The sequence below is a fragment of the Fusarium proliferatum genome (genome assembly GCF_900067095.1).
Source record: "Fusarium proliferatum ET1 genome assembly, contig: FPRO_scaffold010, whole genome shotgun sequence".
Classification (NCBI taxonomy): domain Eukaryota; kingdom Fungi; phylum Ascomycota; class Sordariomycetes; order Hypocreales; family Nectriaceae; genus Fusarium; species Fusarium proliferatum.
This window is the reverse complement of record NW_022194799.1, coordinates 858,616-876,462: the sequence shown is the minus strand read 5'-3', so window position 1 is coordinate 876,462 and position 17,847 is coordinate 858,616. Positions and strand designations below refer to the sequence as shown.

The following is a 17,847-nucleotide window of genomic DNA, read 5'->3' as shown; positions in this document are numbered from 1 at the left end:
GAATAGATTTGGGGCTGACGGCGAGACCTCGCAAATAGTCGACGATGAAACTGGGCCAGACAATCAGGAGAGGCGCAATGGGCTACCTTCGTATAGCAGTCATGATCATAGGTATTAAGAATATACAGCGAGGGCAGGATGATTCCGATCGAGACTAGATAAAGAGACTGGTTTCAGTGAACAAGCTGGAATAGAGAGCAGTCCACAGGAAATCGTATTGGGGCTGATGTCATTCTTTGCAACAGAGCATGGATGTCCTATAGTAATAGAATCTGAGTAATAACCACGGAATACTGTAACGATATGGCCATGTTTAACTACTGGTTGTATGTGTGAGTATTCTATGGTAGGTTAGTAACTAAGTACCTAGGCAGTCTAGGGGAGGGAAGAAAACTTAGAACCCTAATCTTAAGTGATAAAAAGATTTAGGGAAAGTTATATAAATTTAGGATATTCTTATTAAGCTTAAGATATCTCTTATTAGGTTTATTTTAATACCTGCTATTAATATCTGGTGTTTTCTTGCTCCCGAGGGCAGTCCTTGGAGGAGTGTAAGTTGAAGCTGGCTGATATAACAATACGTACCTGCCTGGGGAAGAGTGGGGCCGTCTCCGCTGACGTCCGCATGCTCCCCAAGCTTCCAACCTCTACCTCTCAAGCCCATTCTATCAACTTCGACGACTTTAAATCCCAACAGAGTAGCGTCTCGCGATCGCATTAATTAGATATGGACGTCGAAGAATCGCCTTGGGCCGACTCATCACAGGCCGCATCGCAACAGGCATCGCAGCCTGAAACCGCGGCCTCGCAATCGTCCAATCCAGCTCCCTCCGCTTCCTCGTCGGCCCCTCGTCCATCGAGAGGACCTCGTCGCCTGGTCGCTCAACCCACACGTCTCGAAGCTGTCGATGATCCTCTCGGTCCTCTCGGCGCCGCCACCGAAGACAATGGCCCTGCCCAGGATGCCCCTCCGGTGCCTCCGCAAAAGGAGCAGATGGTAATTCGTACCACCATGCCGCAGCCCCAGCAGCAGCGACGACCTGCGGATCCTCACCATATCGACGATGACGAGAACGATGGGCCAAAAGCTCCTCGCGCACCTCCTCCCGTTGAGGCTGCCCAGCCCAGTGCCGTTAGGAGCAGCAATCAGCCGAGCGTTAGTGTTGAGCAGGCTGCCAAGCCGACGTTCCAGATTACGGTTGGAGATCCTCACAAAGTTGGCGATCTGACAAGTTCTCACATCGTCTATTCCGTTCGAACCAAGGTATGAAGAGCCGGTGTCCAATTAACTCAATCAAACACTTACGCAGAGAAACAGACCACTTCCAAAGGATACAAACAGCCCGAGTTCGAAGTCAAGCGCCGATATCGCGATTTCCTCTGGCTTTACACAACTCTCCATGGCAACAACCCTGGAATTGTGGTTCCACCTCCTCCTGAGAAGCAGGCTGTCGGTCGCTTCGACAGCAATTTTGTTGAGAGCCGACGAGCTGCTCTTGAGAAGATGCTTAATAAGACCGCGATGCACCCTACGCTCCAGCACGATCCCGATCTGAAGCTTTTCTTGGAAAGTGAAACTTTCAATGTGGACGTTAAGCACAAGGAGAGGCGGGAACCCATTCCTACCGAGAGTAAAGGTGTGCTTGGGTCTCTGGGTATCAACGTCGGAGGCGGAAACAAGTTTGTGGAACAGGATGACTGGTTCCATGATCGCAAGGTCTATCTCGATGCTCTCGAGAATCAGCTCAAGGGACTTCTCAAGGCTATGGAGACCATGGTCGGCCAACGTAAGATGATGGCCGAGGCAGCTGGGGATTTCTCAGCTTCCCTCCACGCACTCTCCACCGTTGAATTGTCACCCTCACTATCAGGCCCTCTTGATGCTCTTTCCGAGCTCCAGCTTACTATCCGAGATGTGTACGACCGCCAGGCCCAGCAAGATGTTCTGACATTCGGCATTATTCTTGAGGAGTACATTCGCCTCATCGGTTCAGTTAAGCAGGCTTTTGGCCAGCGACAAAAGGCGTTCTATTCATGGCATGCTGCGGAATCGGAACTACAGAAGAAGAAGGCCACACAGGACAAGCTTTTGAGACAAGGAAAGAGTCAGCAAGACAGACTCAACCAGATGAGCGCTGAAGTGGGCGAGTCAGAGCGCAAGGTTCACCAAGCCAGACTTCTTTTCGAGGATATGGGCCGGTTGATGAGGAGCGAGCTTGATCGATTCGAGAAGGAGAAGGTGGAAGACTTCAAGAGTGGTGTTGAGACATTCCTTGAAAGCGCAGTTGAGGCGCAAAAGGAGGTGAGTACAGTGGAAGCGGTGAAGATAGAAGCTTGCTAACCTGTCACAGCTTATTGAGAAGTGGGAGACATTCTTGATGCAGCTTGACGCCGAGGACGACGAGTCAGTATTTTATAGACCACCAGTATATCAGCAGCAACAGCAGCAAAAGGGAGGCGATACTGCTGTTGACCGCGCTCGAGCGAGGATAGACGAAGACTCGGACTAGATGGACCGGGCGTCGGTTTCCCCTACGCATCTTGGCGGTTCTATCTGGTAGCGATGAGGTTGAGCTCCTGATGGGAGGAAGAATTATATTCACGTCCACAGCGATGTTTGACTATTGATCAGTTCCGAGAATCGGAGACTCGTGTTTTTTATATCTTACAAGCCTCGGGGAGCTTTATAGCTGTTGTACATATCGAACCGCCCCCATCCACCTCATACTTCCAATTCTCGGATGGCCTCAATAGTAATTTATACAAGACTCATTTTCACCCACAAACTGACAATGGGTTATGGTTTTTGTGGAGCTGTTCTTCCTCTATTATATCATTGTTTACTTTCTCTTCTTTGCCTGCTTCTTGGGTCCCGAATCCCTCATAGCGTTCGCATCTTGTGTCGGCGCATATCCAGTGATAAGATCCGCGTAACCTTCGTCAGCTGCCTCAGCAGCGCCTTCACCCTCCTCAGCATGAGAAGCATCATAGGCACGGCCGTAACGTTCTCGGAAAGCAGCCAATTTACCAGCCTCATCAAGCTCGACGTTCTTGAGTGACTTCTCAGATGGCTGCCACAGCAATGTGTTGCGTGTGTCCTTTGTAGCGCGGTAAATGGGCAGTGGTGAAGTTGTTCGCATGGTGTATGCGGAGCCGTCGGATAGGGTGACGAGCTGAGTGAATGTGTATGGTCGGCGTGGTCGAGGAATGAATGTGGCATGACGGACTTGGCCGAGGGAGAGGCGGGTTGGTGAGCATGATGTTGAGAGTGTTGTTCGTAGAGGCGAGAGAGTCGCCGGCGATACTGAGAACTTGGCCATTGTGAATTTGAAGCGCTATTCAGAGCGAGGCCGGAAAAGACGAATTGACGGCCCTGGCAGCGATTGACGACCTAGATTGGTGGTGAGGCTTCAGATAGGTAGGCTTGAAGTCGATCGGTAAAATTTAGGATGCGAGGTCCGAGTGCGGGTACACCAAGCATGGCCTTCAGGGGGGAAGAAAACAACGGACCTAAATTTAAGATGACAAAATAGATTTGGTAAAAGGTATCCTAAGTTCATACTAAGCTTAGACTTAATTTATACTAACTGACCTAAGTCTTTTTGTCATCTAGGGTTAAGGTCCTAAGTTTTCATTCCTCCTGGGTTCGGGATCTTATCGATAAGAAAATGATCGTTCTTCGTCATTTCTAGACCGGCTCGGCCTCCGACTGCGAACAAGTGAAATAAAAAGGCGCCTTTTTACACAAGGCGATTTCACGTCCTCTTTGCGGTTTATTCGAGGCTATTTTCAGTGCATTTGTTGATAATGCGCTGTGGTGGTCAATGAAGAGCTCCCGAGCGTTGCGCAATGGCGCTGCGACAGTACTTGTCATGACGAGAGGCGGGACCAGAGGATTCAGCTCTTTGCGGAATACTGGGTGCCTCCAGCCTTCAATAAGAGGAATGGATGTTTGTGGAAGATACATGGCTTCGATTTCAGGGTCTCGTTCGTCGCAATCGGCGCTACATCGTGAGTGGTTCTGCCATGGCCTGTTACTCTAGCTAATGCTACACTGTAGATAGAAGAAATCACACAACTGCGACTACAACTACATGGCATACATCCCCAGCCAAACCTCCGACCGTCCATCCAACGAAACAAGTCCCTCTCTCCGAACAGCTACGCTCTATCATGCGTCTCCTCCCCCACAGTGTCGTTGTCTGTACATCAAACCAACCTGGCGATGGCCCTCGCGCCATGACGATGTCGTCTTTTACTTCATTGACACTCGCACCTACACCTCTCGTCACATTCAACATTGCCACGCCGAGCAGAACTCTAGATGCTATAAGAGCAAGCGGTGGTTTCAACGTACACGTCTTGTCAGGGGATGAACGAGGTGCAAATGTTGCGAGTCACTTCACAAGAGGCAATTTTGGAGGGAATGCATTTAAGGGACTGGAATATACCCAAGAAGATGACGAAGCGCCCATACTAAAAGAGGACGGTGTCATGTTTGCTCTTCGGTGTAGGGTACTCCAAGATGCGCCAGAGGGAGGACTCTTGAGAGTGAGAGATCATGTCATCGTGGTGGGAGAGGTAGTAGAGATGGTGAGGGTTGGGGAAGAGGAGGATGAGGATTTTGGGCTTGTCTATGCGGACAGAAAGTATAGAGAGGTTGGAGTAGTGTTGGAGATGTAAGTGATAATAGGGATTGTATCAAAAGCTGGATAGAGTGTATAGTACCCTGTATAACATGGGAATTCAAGGCTTGGCGAAGAACACAGGGTTGCCGTGGTTCTCGAAGGTTCACGATAAATGATAACAAATAACGGATAATCTGGAATAGAAACGAGCGACTTCATGCTGTTGGGTTGTGTGTAAGTTTGGCTTCTGGCTTGATGTTTGAGGTGGATATCATGGTCACTTGATGCTCGATTGGCAAACCGCCAAAGAACAAACCAGAAGAATCACAAACAATATCCGATTTTAGCAGTTAAGCTGCCTACAGTTTGCCCAAGACTAATGGGTGCTGAGTATATTTGCTTATCTCAGACAATCTAACTGCCTTTCGATCAACCTCGGCTTGAAACATTTGTTGCTTGTACAGGGGGACTCAGCCTTGCTTTCAATAATTGCATGTCATTGGTCTACACAAATTACAAAACGGCTCAGCACAGCTACGCTTTGAACTTCGCCTGGGCTACTGGCAGATGGGTAGGCCTCAATTGAAACAGGTGGCCGTCGTAAGCAATGCCCAGGCAGCACACGCAACAGTCGATTTCTGTGGCTAGAAGATTCGATTCGATCGAGGGGTTGTTGCTTTCGCTGGGGTAAGAAAGCGGAAGCGGTGGGACTCTGAAATGGAAAGCCTAGGAACTTGAACAAGGGTCTTTTTCAGCCTCGAATGAGGGGTCACTCGAAGATCCCTCCATGGCGATAAGGCTCTGGAGCAATTTGTCTACGCTAACAATGAATGGAGGTTTGCCGTCACGATTGAGTTTCTGTAATGATTCATGTAGATCAATGAAATCTCTGTTTTTCACAATCACAGTGGCTCATTGTTTGACTCGGATAGCCTGATGGGGTTTGTGGTACCTTAATTCGCAAGAGATAGACATTTGGGGCGATGCACGTCGAGCTTGTGAAGGGCAACGTGGAAAGAGTCTAGCAAACAATGGCCAATCACACGAGCCTGATCCGATCCATTCATCTTGCTTCCCTCCTGGTCCATTTGTGCTTTTTTGGGGTAAGCAATGTATGTACCTTCTCTGAGAACAAGAAAAACTCGAGGCTTTTAGACGAGATGCCAAAATAAACTCAGTAAAGAGTCTCCTAAGCTTAGCCTAAGTTACCTAAAGATTTTCGTCGCTTAGGATCGAGAAGCCTAAGGTTTATTGCGTCCCTTAGGCTCCTTAGGCTGACACGGCGGGCAAGATCGTTGGCAGACCGCAAAGGTGCAGGCGGAATCAGAGGCAAACTGAGCAGTGTTGGCCACCTCTTGCCGCCGTTGCTGGGCAAGGCCAGCAGGCAAGGTACGATGGAGCTAGTGGAAGGCGGGGGAGGGAGCTGTAGTGGCGCTAGGTAGGTGGGCTCTTCCACTTTGGCCCGTAGAATCTCATGGAACCCTTCACAATGGCGGCGGGCAGAAGCAGATGGAAGGAGGGGCCGACCGCGCCTACATATTATATTTTTCTTGCACCTACCTCTTCAACCTTCCTTTCTCTCCAAACCATTTTTCTTCCTTTTTTTCTCTCACATAGTCACGATTCCTTTGATACCCGACAAAATGTCTGAGACCTTCGAGTTCCAAGCTGAGATCTCTCAGCTTCTCTCCCTTATTATCAACACCGTCTACTCCAACAAGGAGATTTTCCTGCGAGAGCTTGTCTCCAACGCCTCAGATGCCCTAGACAAGATCCGATACAAGGCCCTTTCGGACCCTAGCCAGCTCGACTCTGGCAAGGACCTCCGAATTGACATCATTCCTGACAAGGCCAACAAGACTCTTACCATCCGGGATACCGGTATTGGTATGACCAAGGCTGTAAGTTGATCTGTCTATCAGATACATACGCCACATACAGTACTAACATCATGCAGGACCTTGTCAACAACCTGGGTACTATCGCCCGATCCGGTACCAAGCAGTTCATGGAGGCCCTGACTGCTGGTGCTGATGTTTCCATGATTGGTCAGTTCGGTGTCGGTTTCTACTCTGCCTACCTCGTTGCCGACCAGGTCCGTGTCATCTCCAAGAACAACGATGACGAGCAGTACGTCTGGGAGTCCTCCGCTGGTGGTACCTTCTCCATCACTGAGGACACCGAGGGTGAGCCCCTCGGCCGTGGTACCGCTATCATCCTCCACCTCAAGGACGAGCAGACCGAGTACCTGAACGAGAGCAAGATCAAGGAGGTCATCAAGAAGCACTCCGAGTTCATCTCATACCCCATCTACCTCCACGTCGAGAAGGAGACCGAGAAGGAGGTCCCTGATGAGGAGGGCGAGGAGGTCACCGAGGAGGGTGATGACAAGAAGCCCAAGATCGAGGAGGTTGATGACGATGAGGAGGAGAAGAAGCCCAAGACCAAGAAGATCAAGGAGACCAAGATTGAGGAGGAGGAGCTCAACAAGCAGAAGCCCATCTGGACTCGCAACCCCCAGGACATCTCTCAAGAGGAGTATGCTTCCTTCTACAAGTCCCTTTCCAACGACTGGGAGGACCACCTCGCTGTCAAGCACTTCTCCGTTGAGGGTCAGCTCGAGTTCCGCGCTATTCTCTTCGTTCCCAAGCGCGCCCCCTTCGATCTCTTCGAGACCAAGAAGACCAAGAACAACATCAAGCTCTACGTCCGACGTGTCTTCATCACTGACGACGCTACCGACCTCATTCCTGAGTGGCTCGGCTTCGTAAAGGGTGTTGTCGACTCTGAGGACCTCCCCCTCAACCTGTCTCGTGAGACTCTTCAGCAGAACAAGATCATGAAGGTCATCAAGAAGAACATCGTCAAGAAGTCTCTTGAGCTCTTCCAGGAGATCGCTGAGGACAAGGAGCAGTTCGACAAGTTCTACAGCGCCTTCTCCAAGAACCTCAAGCTTGGTATCCACGAGGACTCCCAGAACCGCTCTATCCTCGCCAAGCTCCTCCGATTCAACTCCACCAAGTCTGGTGATGAGCTTACCTCGCTCTCCGACTACGTCACCCGCATGCCTGAGCACCAGAACAACATGTACTACATCACTGGTGAGTCCATCAAGGCTGTCTCTAAGTCTCCCTTCCTGGACGCTCTCCGCGAGAAGGGCTTCGAGGTTCTCTTCCTCGTTGACCCCATTGATGAGTACGCCATGACTCAGCTCAAGGAGTTCGAGGGCAAGAAGCTCGTCGACATCACCAAGGACTTCGAGCTTGAGGAGACCGAGGATGAGAAGAAGGCCCGTGAGACTGAGGAGAAGGAATACGAGAGCCTCGCCAAGGCCCTCAAGAATGTTCTCGGCGACAAGGTTGAGAAGGTTGTCGTCTCTCACAAGCTCGGCACCTCTCCTTGCGCTATCCGAACTGGCCAGTTCGGTTGGTCCGCCAACATGGAGCGTATCATGAAGGCCCAGGCTCTCCGTGACACTTCCATGTCCAGCTACATGTCTTCCAAGAAGACCTTCGAGATCTCCCCCAAGTCCCCTATCGTCCAGGAGCTCAAGAAGAAGGTTGAGACTGACGGCGAGAACGACCGCACTGTCAAGTCCATCGTCCAGCTTCTCTTCGAGACCTCTCTCCTTGTCTCTGGCTTCACCATTGACGAGCCCGCTGGTTTCGCCGACCGCATCCACAAGCTTGTCCAGCTTGGCCTCAACATTGAGGAGGATGACTCTGCCCCTGCTGAGGCTGATGCCGCCACCGATGCTCCTGCCGCCGCCACTGGTGACAGCGCCATGGAGGAGGTTGACTAAATGACCACGCACGCTAAACGGGATACCATAAAAAGTCAATGGAGTTGAAGGGTTTCGGTTTTTATGAGCAACATGGTCTTTTTTCTGTCTTCTGGTTTTTATGCGGGCTTATCGGATTTGAGCAGCCGCTTATTCTGCCATAATTCATTCCCCAGTCTTGAAAGGAGGACGGGGTGTAACTCTAGTTAGCTCTATGATTACGAGAGAGATGAAGTAGACGCGAAATGGAAATGGTATAGAACAATGTTGTCCTCGTCCTTAATGTGATGTCAATGTGTGAATTTATCGTAAATGACAAGAAGATTCAGGTAGCTTAGTATAAGTTTAGAGTATATTTTGCTGAGCCAACTTAACTTAGTACAGGTTGAGGATGTATTTTGCTGAGTTTATTTAATTTAGTACCAGTTTAGGATATATTTTGCTGAATTTATTTCACACCCTGTATCAAGGTCCAATGTTTTACTCACTGAGGACAGGTTACGCATTGAGGCAATGACTCAATCAAATTTACTATGGGGGTATATAATCTATCTTTATAGGATGTCGAAGTAGTCCATTCCCTCTTGTACCTAGTCCGTTCCTCGTTTCCAATTCTAAAAGCCCATATGTACAGGATCGCAAGACGGAACTGAGATGGGGTATGTATCTAAAGTTGGTGTTGTACAAATGTTACATGCGATAAAGCGCTCAGTATGACCAGCATACTCTTCTAGAGCCTGGGTTGACTACACGAGAACGTAGAGAGCGCAGATCTGTGAAGTTGTTAGTTGCAGTTTGGCATGATTGTTGGGGATTGCGACATACCATGCTGAGACCGAGAACCATTGATGCCCAGAAACAGACATTGTTCAGGGTCTTCTTACCACGGACCCATCGAGTACGTTGGAGCATCACGATGGGTAGTTGAAGCATCTGACACACAAAGCCGTAACCACGGAGCTTCTTGGTGATGCATGCCATGACGATCTCATGGCCAATAGCAGAGATGAGGAATGTCAACGCTGTGGCAGCTCCTCTGCCAATGCGAGGCCGAGAGGCGCTGTAGACATGACGACGAAGGAAACTATACACAGGGATGTTCCACTCGCGCGAGAACTCCATCCAGTCGGTTGAGTTCCACCAGTCAGAGTAGAAATGTCTATCAGCAAAGCAAGTGATCTCAGCGAATGCACCGAGGACATATTCGAAGATGACAAGGAAAACGAGGAGGAACGTAAGCATGAAGGGGAAGAGAAGCCACGAGATAGTCTCGGCCAGAATGAGAGACTTCTCCGAAAGCGATGATACTGCGGGAACGGCATCGAGGCGCTCTGAGGCATCGATAAGAACGGGAAGAATGAAATCTTCTGAGATGATTGTTAAGAGAAAGATGCAACCAAAAGTGGCAATGATCTTGGAAATGAGAGAAATCCAGTTGATTCGGGACATTCGAGGATATTCGATCTCATAGCAGAGTGTTGGACAGAGGAGATAGTCCATGTAGTTGGACCATGTGAGGTTGTTTGGATATGTGACGTTGCCAATGGGACTCGTAAGCTCACGGGCAAGATCCTCTCGCAACTCATCGACTTCGTCGGCACTGTTGTTACCGCTCGCGACAGGACTAGGTACCAAAAGGTTGTTGTTAACAGCATCCACCTCCTCGTTGCTCTTGTTTCCATCACTGTTGCTGCGTTTGGCTTGCTGTCGCTTCTTGCTACGGTTTCGACGACGCTTCTTGCTACCAGAAGCAGTAGCCTCGCCGTTAGTGACACTATCGGTGGATGGATATTGGTAGGCTGGTCGTCGATCGTGGGGCGAGAAGGGGTTGTCGAGAGCGTACAGTCGCTTCTCCGTCTGCGACAAATGTCCGTTGTAGAAGGCGTACGAGTGCATCTTCATCAGTAGTACCATGGTATGCAAGAGAAAGAAAACCTGCGACGTCCAGGTCCATTCAAAGTGAAAGGGCACAATGATCCAAAGCGAAAGCCAAGCGACCTGGTAGATGCTCTGAATAGCTATTCCACCCTTATCCCAAGACAAAAAGCTACCGGGCTTTGCACTTCGAGCTGCACGGTTCAATGGCAGACTGACAGCTGTCGTTGCGACCATAAGGAAATCGGCAATGGCAAGATGCCAGAGCTTGACTGTGAAGAGACCCCATATTTGCACTCTCAGCGGGAACCCAGTATCTTTGAGGTTGCGTAGCATTGAGGTGATACCCATGATGGCAAGGCCAATCCAGAAGAGGTTGAAGAAGCCATGGAAGTCTCGGTAATCGCTTTCGGGGTCGAAATGACTAACACGCGATGCGAACTCGATCGTGGGAAATATACGGCGACGTTGCTCTGCGCGGGTTTGCTTTCGAACTGTCGAGAGGACTTTAACGGATGGAGGCGCATTCTCTGGGACAGGCGTGGAACGACCGCTGTATACAATTAGCTTGAGCGGATGGTTTGGAGGTTCTTTCATACCTAGTCAACCCACTGGCAGTTCCTGTGCTCAAATTATCGGGCATGAGATGTCCTTCGCTATCTTCTGCTGTTGACATGCGAAGAACCTCCGAGACTTGTGAATGTTTGGGTTTGCGCGGTCGAGGGCGTATAACGTGGTCATGATCGCCAGCGTGACCATTCCCATTGGGAAGAGGATCTATTGAAGAGCTCATATTCGTAGATATGTGTAGTATATATTCGTATGATCGTCGTAGATGTCGTGGTAAATGGTGAGGATTTGTTCGACCTCGCCTTGGAGACGAAGATAGAGTTTCGGCAGTAGTTGTCAACTCGGCGCCCGCGGAAGAAGACGAAACAATCGGAAACAGAAAGCGACAAAAATAGACGAGCCAGGTCGTGACGTTTTAGTCTGAGAATGTGAGACACGACAGCAAATACCCTAAAGTGGTCTTGTCTTGTCTTGAGCTGTCGCAGCTTCGTAGTCGTCAAGACGATATGATAAGGCAAGGCAGAGAGGGGAGATAAGACGAGGAGGGAGAATGCAAGTATAACCCTGAAATAAGGAGCGGAAGGAAATGAACGACGTAGCAGAAGCCAAGAGCTCTCGACTTGTTTCTTGTTTTCTTGTGGATGTAAGGTTGGTACTCAAATATGGTGCCAATGTACAGATGGATTCAGTGGTCAGCGGTTCTGGGGGCCGAATTGATGACAGCTCTTTAGGTAGGTAGCCTTTTTTAGGTGAGTTGAACCCCTAACTCCAACTACAATAAAATGACGTAACATCCTATGGATCATCGGGTCCTTCGTCATTTCTGCACACACTCGACCTCGGCCCCTACCCAATCGTCCAGGCTACAGTACAATACGATTATACGTACGTTATACTCGTATAGCAATCATTCCTAGGCAGAATTATTCAATGCGAATACTCTTATTGTTAAGTTGCTTGTTCAACCAATCAAGTATATCCCTACTAGGCTTACCTGGCCTAACTGGACTGGAGACTGTCCGCGTATCACGTATCGTCATCCACCCTCGTTTTTCGCATTCGCGAGTCGTATCCTTTCTCGTTATTCGCCAAGAACTCGGTTCTAGGGTTGACGCTGACTGGTTTGACATTCTTTTTGGATCATGATCCTTGTCATGGAGCTTGCCCCTCGTTCGGAAGTTTCTTCATTCATCCATTATGTTGATGTTTTCCCTCTGTTCTGAGATATCAATATGGAGATGAGACTGGCTTACAGCATAACAACGTCAACTTATCAACCTCCATAGACTTACAACTTTTGGCAGCTGTCATTATTCAGAACGCCCATTGTTCGAAACAGGATCATGCCTACGCTGAGCATCGCCACCGTATGCTTATCCGCCCTGTGGAGAGTTTCCTCTCCCGCAAATGATCAGGCCAAATTTTGATGCACATACTGAGTTGGATGTGCTAGCAGATTCCTGAAACCATATTCCCAAGGTCTTGAGACTGCTGAATGAGATGCCTCGTCTTACTACTATGTTACATTCGAACAGAGTCAAAGTGACCACTTCTCTAGATTACACCTTTGAACCCTATCACAGCAAAACCAATAGCACTCGTCACAAGTATCATGACCTTAATCTATACACTTAAGCTTCGATACACAAAAGTTTACTCTGAAGAGCTTTTCTCAGAAGTAATAGATTCACCAGACTGACCTCTTGTTTCCTCCTTCATTACCTTCTCTGTGACAATAAGGTTGAGTTTTAAAGAGGCTTCAGTCCCAACACACAACGGTCAAGAAGAAACATATCAACACATATTGGCAATAGACTCTTTGCCCTCACTGGCGCCTATGATCTAGTTTTTGACTGAAAAAGCTAGACGTCCTGATGACAGCCTCCAAGAGCTCTCAATAAAGGCCCTGCCTGTTGCTCTTCGGTCAAGATGATCCAGCTCATCGCACACAAAATCATTACCTTCTCCTCATAGCCAACCAAGCAGCTCAGCAGCGCAAAATGAGACTTCGCAGCTCAGGCTACCTCGGGTGGTCGTATCTACCACCAGAGATTCGCCACAACATTCTAAACACGATAGTCGATCAGAGAAATCCTCGTTGGTCTGCTTTGGCCTCGGTGTCTAAAGAGTGGCAAAGCGTTATCGGAACGAGAAATATGGCCAAGCTGAGCCTCCGGCCATCGTGTCTAGAGGACTTTGAGCAAGCAGTGATTCGACAGAGAGACCTTGTGAGGCACATCTATCTCAATGTTGAGCTGGCCGAATACGGCTGTTCTTCTTGTGAGAGAGAGTTTGATGTCGTCACAAATAGCCGTCTTATGGGTGAGGCGGTCATAAAGCTTTTGATCATTCTCAGCACGTGGAACACGACAACCCCTTTGACACTGGAACTCAACGCATCGTCTGCTAGTGACTCGAAGCACTGGTTCAAGAACTTTCGTTTCAACGACGAGCACGATGCTCCTTATGCCCGAGACCCAGTCATCCCCATGGAAGCAAGCCATAGTGACTGGCACGACCCCGAGCGCGGTTGGGAAAATGGTGTCCAGACCAAACCTCCACCTTTCACCGCACATGACCAGCTTTTCGGGCGTATCGACTTTGATTATTATGTTCCCGACGCATATATTCCCGAGGTTAACGCAGTTACCCGTTTCATGATCCGTCGACAATTCCGCCATCATCTTAGGCCTCGGGAATTCAAAAACGTTTTGTCCAGATTCAGCCGCCTAACGGATGTTGTTTACGAACCATGGCCTGAAGAATATGCAAGTTTATATCCGGATCTATGTACGTGAACCTACCAATACTGGAGCGCTGTCTTCTTGATAATGAGCTGTTATGCTAATCAGGTTGTTCTAGGGGATTTGGCGCTGATTGGCGCGCACATGTCCAACACTCTCAAAAGAGTGATCCTATTTCAGGATTCTAAACAATATCTCACAGAGAGCGTCCATCAAATCATTCAAGAATATGGTGTTTTGCTCGACCCTCTGGGATTCGAATCGGAGTCCGATCTCCCCGACAACATGAAGAGCATCGCTCAGGCAAGTCTGAGACTTGATGAACTCTCTGTCTCATTCTTTATCGATGCTATGAACTTCTTCAAGGCATGCGAGAAAAAATGGACATGGGATCAACTACAATCTCTCTCCCTGACATCAAGTCTTCTCTTTCAGAGTATAAATGGACAGAAGCAGCGCATCGATAACCTTCTTATCGCAGCAGCCAGGCTCGTACTGCGAATGCCGAACCTGACTACTATGGTACTCTGGAATGGAGGGGCGGGGAGAGCTTGTGCATTCATATACACCAGGGCAAAGCACTACGCGCATATTACCTGGCGAGGAACTTGGGACTTGGAGATCAGCCAACAAGTCTTGCAGGCATGGGAGGATGTTGCTAAGCTCCATTCGGTGGAGCTCAGAGCCAAGCATGAGCGGCTTCGGGAGACCATTAGATCTCATGGAGACGCCATTTTCCATCTCAACTTGCCTTGCCAGGTTATTGAGCCTACGTCGCTCTGGCAAATCCGGATGGAGGACGCGCAGGGACTTTAAAGTGTGTCCTTAGTGCTTGAGGATGGAAATTTGCTCTTTATTTGGGGAGATGGTGAGGGTACGTTGGAGAAGATACCTTTCCTCAGAGTGCGAGAAAGCATCTGGCACCTTGGATCGAGGTAATATAAAGGTCTACTCAACTTGCCTCAATCTCCATTTTATTGGGATAGTCATCCTAAGCTTTTGTCTCTTCTGGCCAGTGTTACAGGATATTTAGCACTCTTGGCGGTATCACAGCATCAAGATATGGCCTTCCAAATCATCAATTCAACTACTTTCATTAGCCCTTTCTTTCATCCCTCAACTGTTCATTCTCGTTCCATCATTGTAGCAAAATATCTCCCTCAGTCTTCATGTCAAGAACATACTTTTCCCTATTTCCGTCCGCTTCGTAAACACAAATCACGGATCCCATTTCCCTTGCCCTTCTTGCTCACTTCAAGCTCAGAGCCGCCAAAGCTTCATAATGTTTCTGGAACTCAATCATCTTATCGATAACCGCTTGGTTGTTTTGCGCGTCCATGAACTTCCGTAGCGAACGTAGGGACATGTCAGCCCATTGCCTGCGCTGGGTCTCATCTTTCGTCCTCTGCGCATTCATAACAGCCCTCTCGAAGGAGGCCATGGGGAGAACGTATCCGGGACAACTTGGTGGGTCGTCCTCTTGGGTTTGGATTCCGACCAGACGGTTCATCGCAGACTGGATCACTTTGTGTACAGAAGTCTGCCCGGAAGGTGTCTGGGTTGATTGCAGAAGCACCATGGGATTCCTTGAGCTTGCGCTCTCCCAGTACTTGATTTTATCCCGATCTTCAATGAAAGTATTGATTGCCTAGATCAAGCTTTCATTTATGACGGATGCATTAAGCTGCGGGCGCGAGTTGGCCAGCTTTTGCTGGACAACGCCCCATGCGATATGGGACTGCTGAGGCCTGTTTCTGAGACTGTTCAAAACTGTAGTGAGTGTTATCAGCGAATTCCTAGGGTCGCTGGTTGCCGCTTTCTGGATCATATATATTCTTCCTGTGTCGATCTGCTTCGTCAAAGGTTCAGGCGGCATTCCGTAAAAGAATGGAAGCCCGTCAAACCCCTCGCGGAGCTTGACCCTCCCTAGGAGGCCTAGGTACTTGATCCAAGCGAGACGACACTCCTTTTGATATAGAAAGTAATAGTTCTGTTCTGATGACTGTTTTTGAGGGATGGCATCTGGTAGTAGAGCTTGCTCTCTTTTTACCAAAGGAGGAGGTATGCCTGCTAGTCTATTTATTAGTTTAGGTATAGAAGAAAGCATTTAACTTACCTGTTGGTGGTGAGCCACCAGTCAAGTCAATGGACTGGGAAGACATATTGAAGTCTTAGGTGTGTTGCTTTTGAAAGAGGGTTAAGGTCGTTAAGTTGGTAGAATTCTCTGTGTGTTGAGATGTGTTTGTTGAGATATGTGAGGTGTAGAGGGAAAAAGGAAAATGAAGTGGAAGAAGCGAATAAACACGGCCTTTTAAAATACCTCTATCCTAAACTTTTCCTAAATTTATCCTAAGACCTATCTGCCTAAGGCATACAACACAGTCCTTGGGCAACTTGAAAGGTATTGATGCACTTACCTATAACTGTGAATGAATCACTGTTATCCAAGACCAACTGCAAATTAAATTGCCTACTACCTATATGTAAACTCAGCTGCTATTTCTTCAGCGCCCTTTATATCTCCTTGTGGATCGCCTGTCAGTGGTAATCTATCGACTAACGCACTTTACATCCTTGAATGTTACATCCCCAGCCGAGGCATCTCATATAAATTTCTTAATGAGTTTACAGTCTATCTCGTTCATTCCCAGGACAAGTGTCTGCTGCTATTAAGTCTTCTAAATGGCCTTTAGAGCACGAATCTTTGGTCCCAGGCCTTAGTCGCCTCTGCCCTAAGTCCTTGTCTAGGTAATCTGATGACAATGTCATGGAAAAGATCGACGAGTCCAGTCTCTCAGTCTCGAGCAGGCAAAGACCCTGCTGAGCCGCTTACAGCTTCTTCGACATACCGGAGCTAGTGCTTCGAGGTCTAATCTGTTGACTAAGCCGCTCAGCTTCAGAGTTGTCGTTACATCCATTCAGGCGTTTAGTTGCGCCTGACCACGAATATGTATCCTGGGTTTCGTCGGTTCCACCATCATCTCCTTCTTGAATACTTCAATTTTTTCATCAAGCCTCTTCTCAAGACTCGCTGTTGCATTTGTCCTTATCGAGGGACTTCTGGATAGTTGTTGCAAAGCGATATTCGGACAAGTCCTCATACACAGCGCACATCCCATCCAGCGGCGGCTGTACTTGTGGCATCGCATGAATGCCTTGTTTTTCATTTCCTCGCTGAACATCTTATTGATAGGATGAGATACCCACTGTTCAATTTGAGGAAGAAGGCTCTCCTGATTGAAGCCTCAATGGCCGAGTTCATGGTTAAGGGCACCGGCTTACATCTTCTGGCACTGATTCAGCCTGCGGAGACGGATCTAGCCCGCGTTTCAGACCCCTGTATTATAAGCAGCATCATCCGGTATGGTGTAGTGGCTAACATTTCGCGCTCTCATCTTCGAAGCTGAGAGATCAAGTACCGCGGAGCCCAGGGTTCGATTCCCTGTACCGGAGTCTCTTTTTGCTGTTTCCAGCAAGCTCGTCTTGGTGGGTGATAGTGTCAGAGGCCAGCGTCATGATCTAACTCTCTTTATTGATAGATCGCAATGATTCGGGTATGTGTGATCGAAGAGATGGTAAGAGCCTGTCTCGTTGGCAATTGGTGTTGTCGATATACTGGATCGAGCAACAGACGGAGGAGCAGGCAGGTATGTCATGGGCAAGAAATAAGAGAGAGACTCTGTAGGTGAATTTCGCAATTAATTACCTGTGAGGGGAACCTGCCGTTCTGAGCAGGATGTTTCGGAGCGGATGAATTGAGTTCTTGCCCCACTAGGCAACTCCGGACTCAACTCCTACATCAACTTCACCACCATCAAGGGCGGACAGACAGCTCATGCTGTTTTACCTTCCCCGTCCAAGCGGGCTGAGAGGTTGACAGCAGTCTTCGATGTCGCTCTACAACTCCGTTTAGACGCAAACATGGTATTCACCCCGACAAACAACTTGCAAGCGATATGCAAAACGTATCCGCGACGACCTGGTTGTACTCGCCTGCATGGTCTCCCTTGTTTATATAAGAGTCATTCTGGAAATTGCGTTCAACTCTGTCTTTCAATCTTGAGTTCTGTAGAGAAGGAACTCGTCTCTAAACTCGCCCCACAACGCCTGGCATTCAGCGCGCAGCATGAAACAATGTTAGTCTTCTTGCTGTATTGACAGCAGCAAGCAGAATCTGCGTCGCACGACATTACTGAGCTGCAGGAGGCGGCGTTCCTCAGTCGACGTGGAATGCTGAGTTTATATACAC

General features: G+C 48.7%; 7 protein-coding genes and 1 non-coding gene across 8 annotated transcripts; 5 read left to right on the top strand and 3 right to left on the bottom strand.

The window, feature by feature from the left end:
* Window positions 1–727: 727 nt before the first annotated feature.
* FPRO_11751 (uncharacterized protein) lies at window positions 728–2,510 on the top strand (the record flags this gene model as incomplete). Its single annotated transcript, XM_031221261.1, has 3 exons — window positions 728–1,264; window positions 1,319–2,302; window positions 2,352–2,510. 3 exons carry the CDS (start codon window positions 728–730, stop codon window positions 2,508–2,510), a joined length of 1,680 nt encoding a protein of 559 aa, XP_031086837.1.
* Window positions 2,511–2,840: 330 nt separating this feature from the next.
* FPRO_11750 (uncharacterized protein) lies at window positions 2,841–3,320 on the bottom strand (the record flags this gene model as incomplete). Its single annotated transcript, XM_031221260.1, has 1 exon — window positions 2,841–3,320. One exon carries the CDS (start codon window positions 3,318–3,320, stop codon window positions 2,841–2,843), a length of 480 nt encoding a protein of 159 aa, XP_031086836.1.
* Window positions 3,321–4,173: 853 nt separating this feature from the next.
* FPRO_11749 (uncharacterized protein) lies at window positions 4,174–4,683 on the top strand (the record flags this gene model as incomplete). The annotated part of the gene is made up of 1 exon (XM_031221258.1): window positions 4,174–4,683. One exon carries the CDS (start codon window positions 4,174–4,176, stop codon window positions 4,681–4,683), a length of 510 nt encoding a protein of 169 aa, XP_031086835.1.
* A 1,588-nt stretch (window positions 4,684–6,271) lies between these two features.
* FPRO_11748 (putative heat shock protein 80) lies at window positions 6,272–8,430 on the top strand (the record flags this gene model as incomplete). The annotated part of the gene is made up of 2 exons (XM_031221257.1): window positions 6,272–6,529; window positions 6,586–8,430. The coding sequence occupies 2 exons, from the start codon at window positions 6,272–6,274 to the stop codon at window positions 8,428–8,430; spliced, it is 2,103 nt and encodes a 700-aa protein (XP_031086834.1).
* Window positions 8,431–9,155: 725 nt separating this feature from the next.
* Window positions 9,156–11,077, bottom strand: FPRO_11747 (uncharacterized protein; the record flags this gene model as incomplete). The annotated part of the gene is made up of 3 exons (XM_031221256.1): window positions 9,156–9,182; window positions 9,235–10,837; window positions 10,884–11,077. The coding sequence occupies 3 exons, from the start codon at window positions 11,075–11,077 to the stop codon at window positions 9,156–9,158; spliced, it is 1,824 nt and encodes a 607-aa protein (XP_031086833.1).
* A 1,777-nt stretch (window positions 11,078–12,854) lies between these two features.
* On the top strand, window positions 12,855–14,414 carry FPRO_11746 (uncharacterized protein; the record flags this gene model as incomplete). The annotated part of the gene is made up of 2 exons (XM_031221255.1): window positions 12,855–13,644; window positions 13,717–14,414. The coding sequence occupies 2 exons, from the start codon at window positions 12,855–12,857 to the stop codon at window positions 14,412–14,414; spliced, it is 1,488 nt and encodes a 495-aa protein (XP_031086832.1).
* Window positions 14,415–14,847: 433 nt separating this feature from the next.
* FPRO_11745 (uncharacterized protein) lies at window positions 14,848–15,760 on the bottom strand (the record flags this gene model as incomplete). Its single annotated transcript, XM_031221254.1, has 3 exons — window positions 14,848–15,246; window positions 15,316–15,665; window positions 15,715–15,760. 3 exons carry the CDS (start codon window positions 15,758–15,760, stop codon window positions 14,848–14,850), a joined length of 795 nt encoding a protein of 264 aa, XP_031086831.1.
* Window positions 15,761–16,955: 1,195 nt separating this feature from the next.
* Window positions 16,956–17,051, top strand: tRNA. The gene is made up of 2 exons: window positions 16,956–16,992; window positions 17,017–17,051. It is a non-coding gene; the product is annotated as a tRNA-Glu (tRNA).
* Window positions 17,052–17,847: the final 796 nt, after the last annotated feature.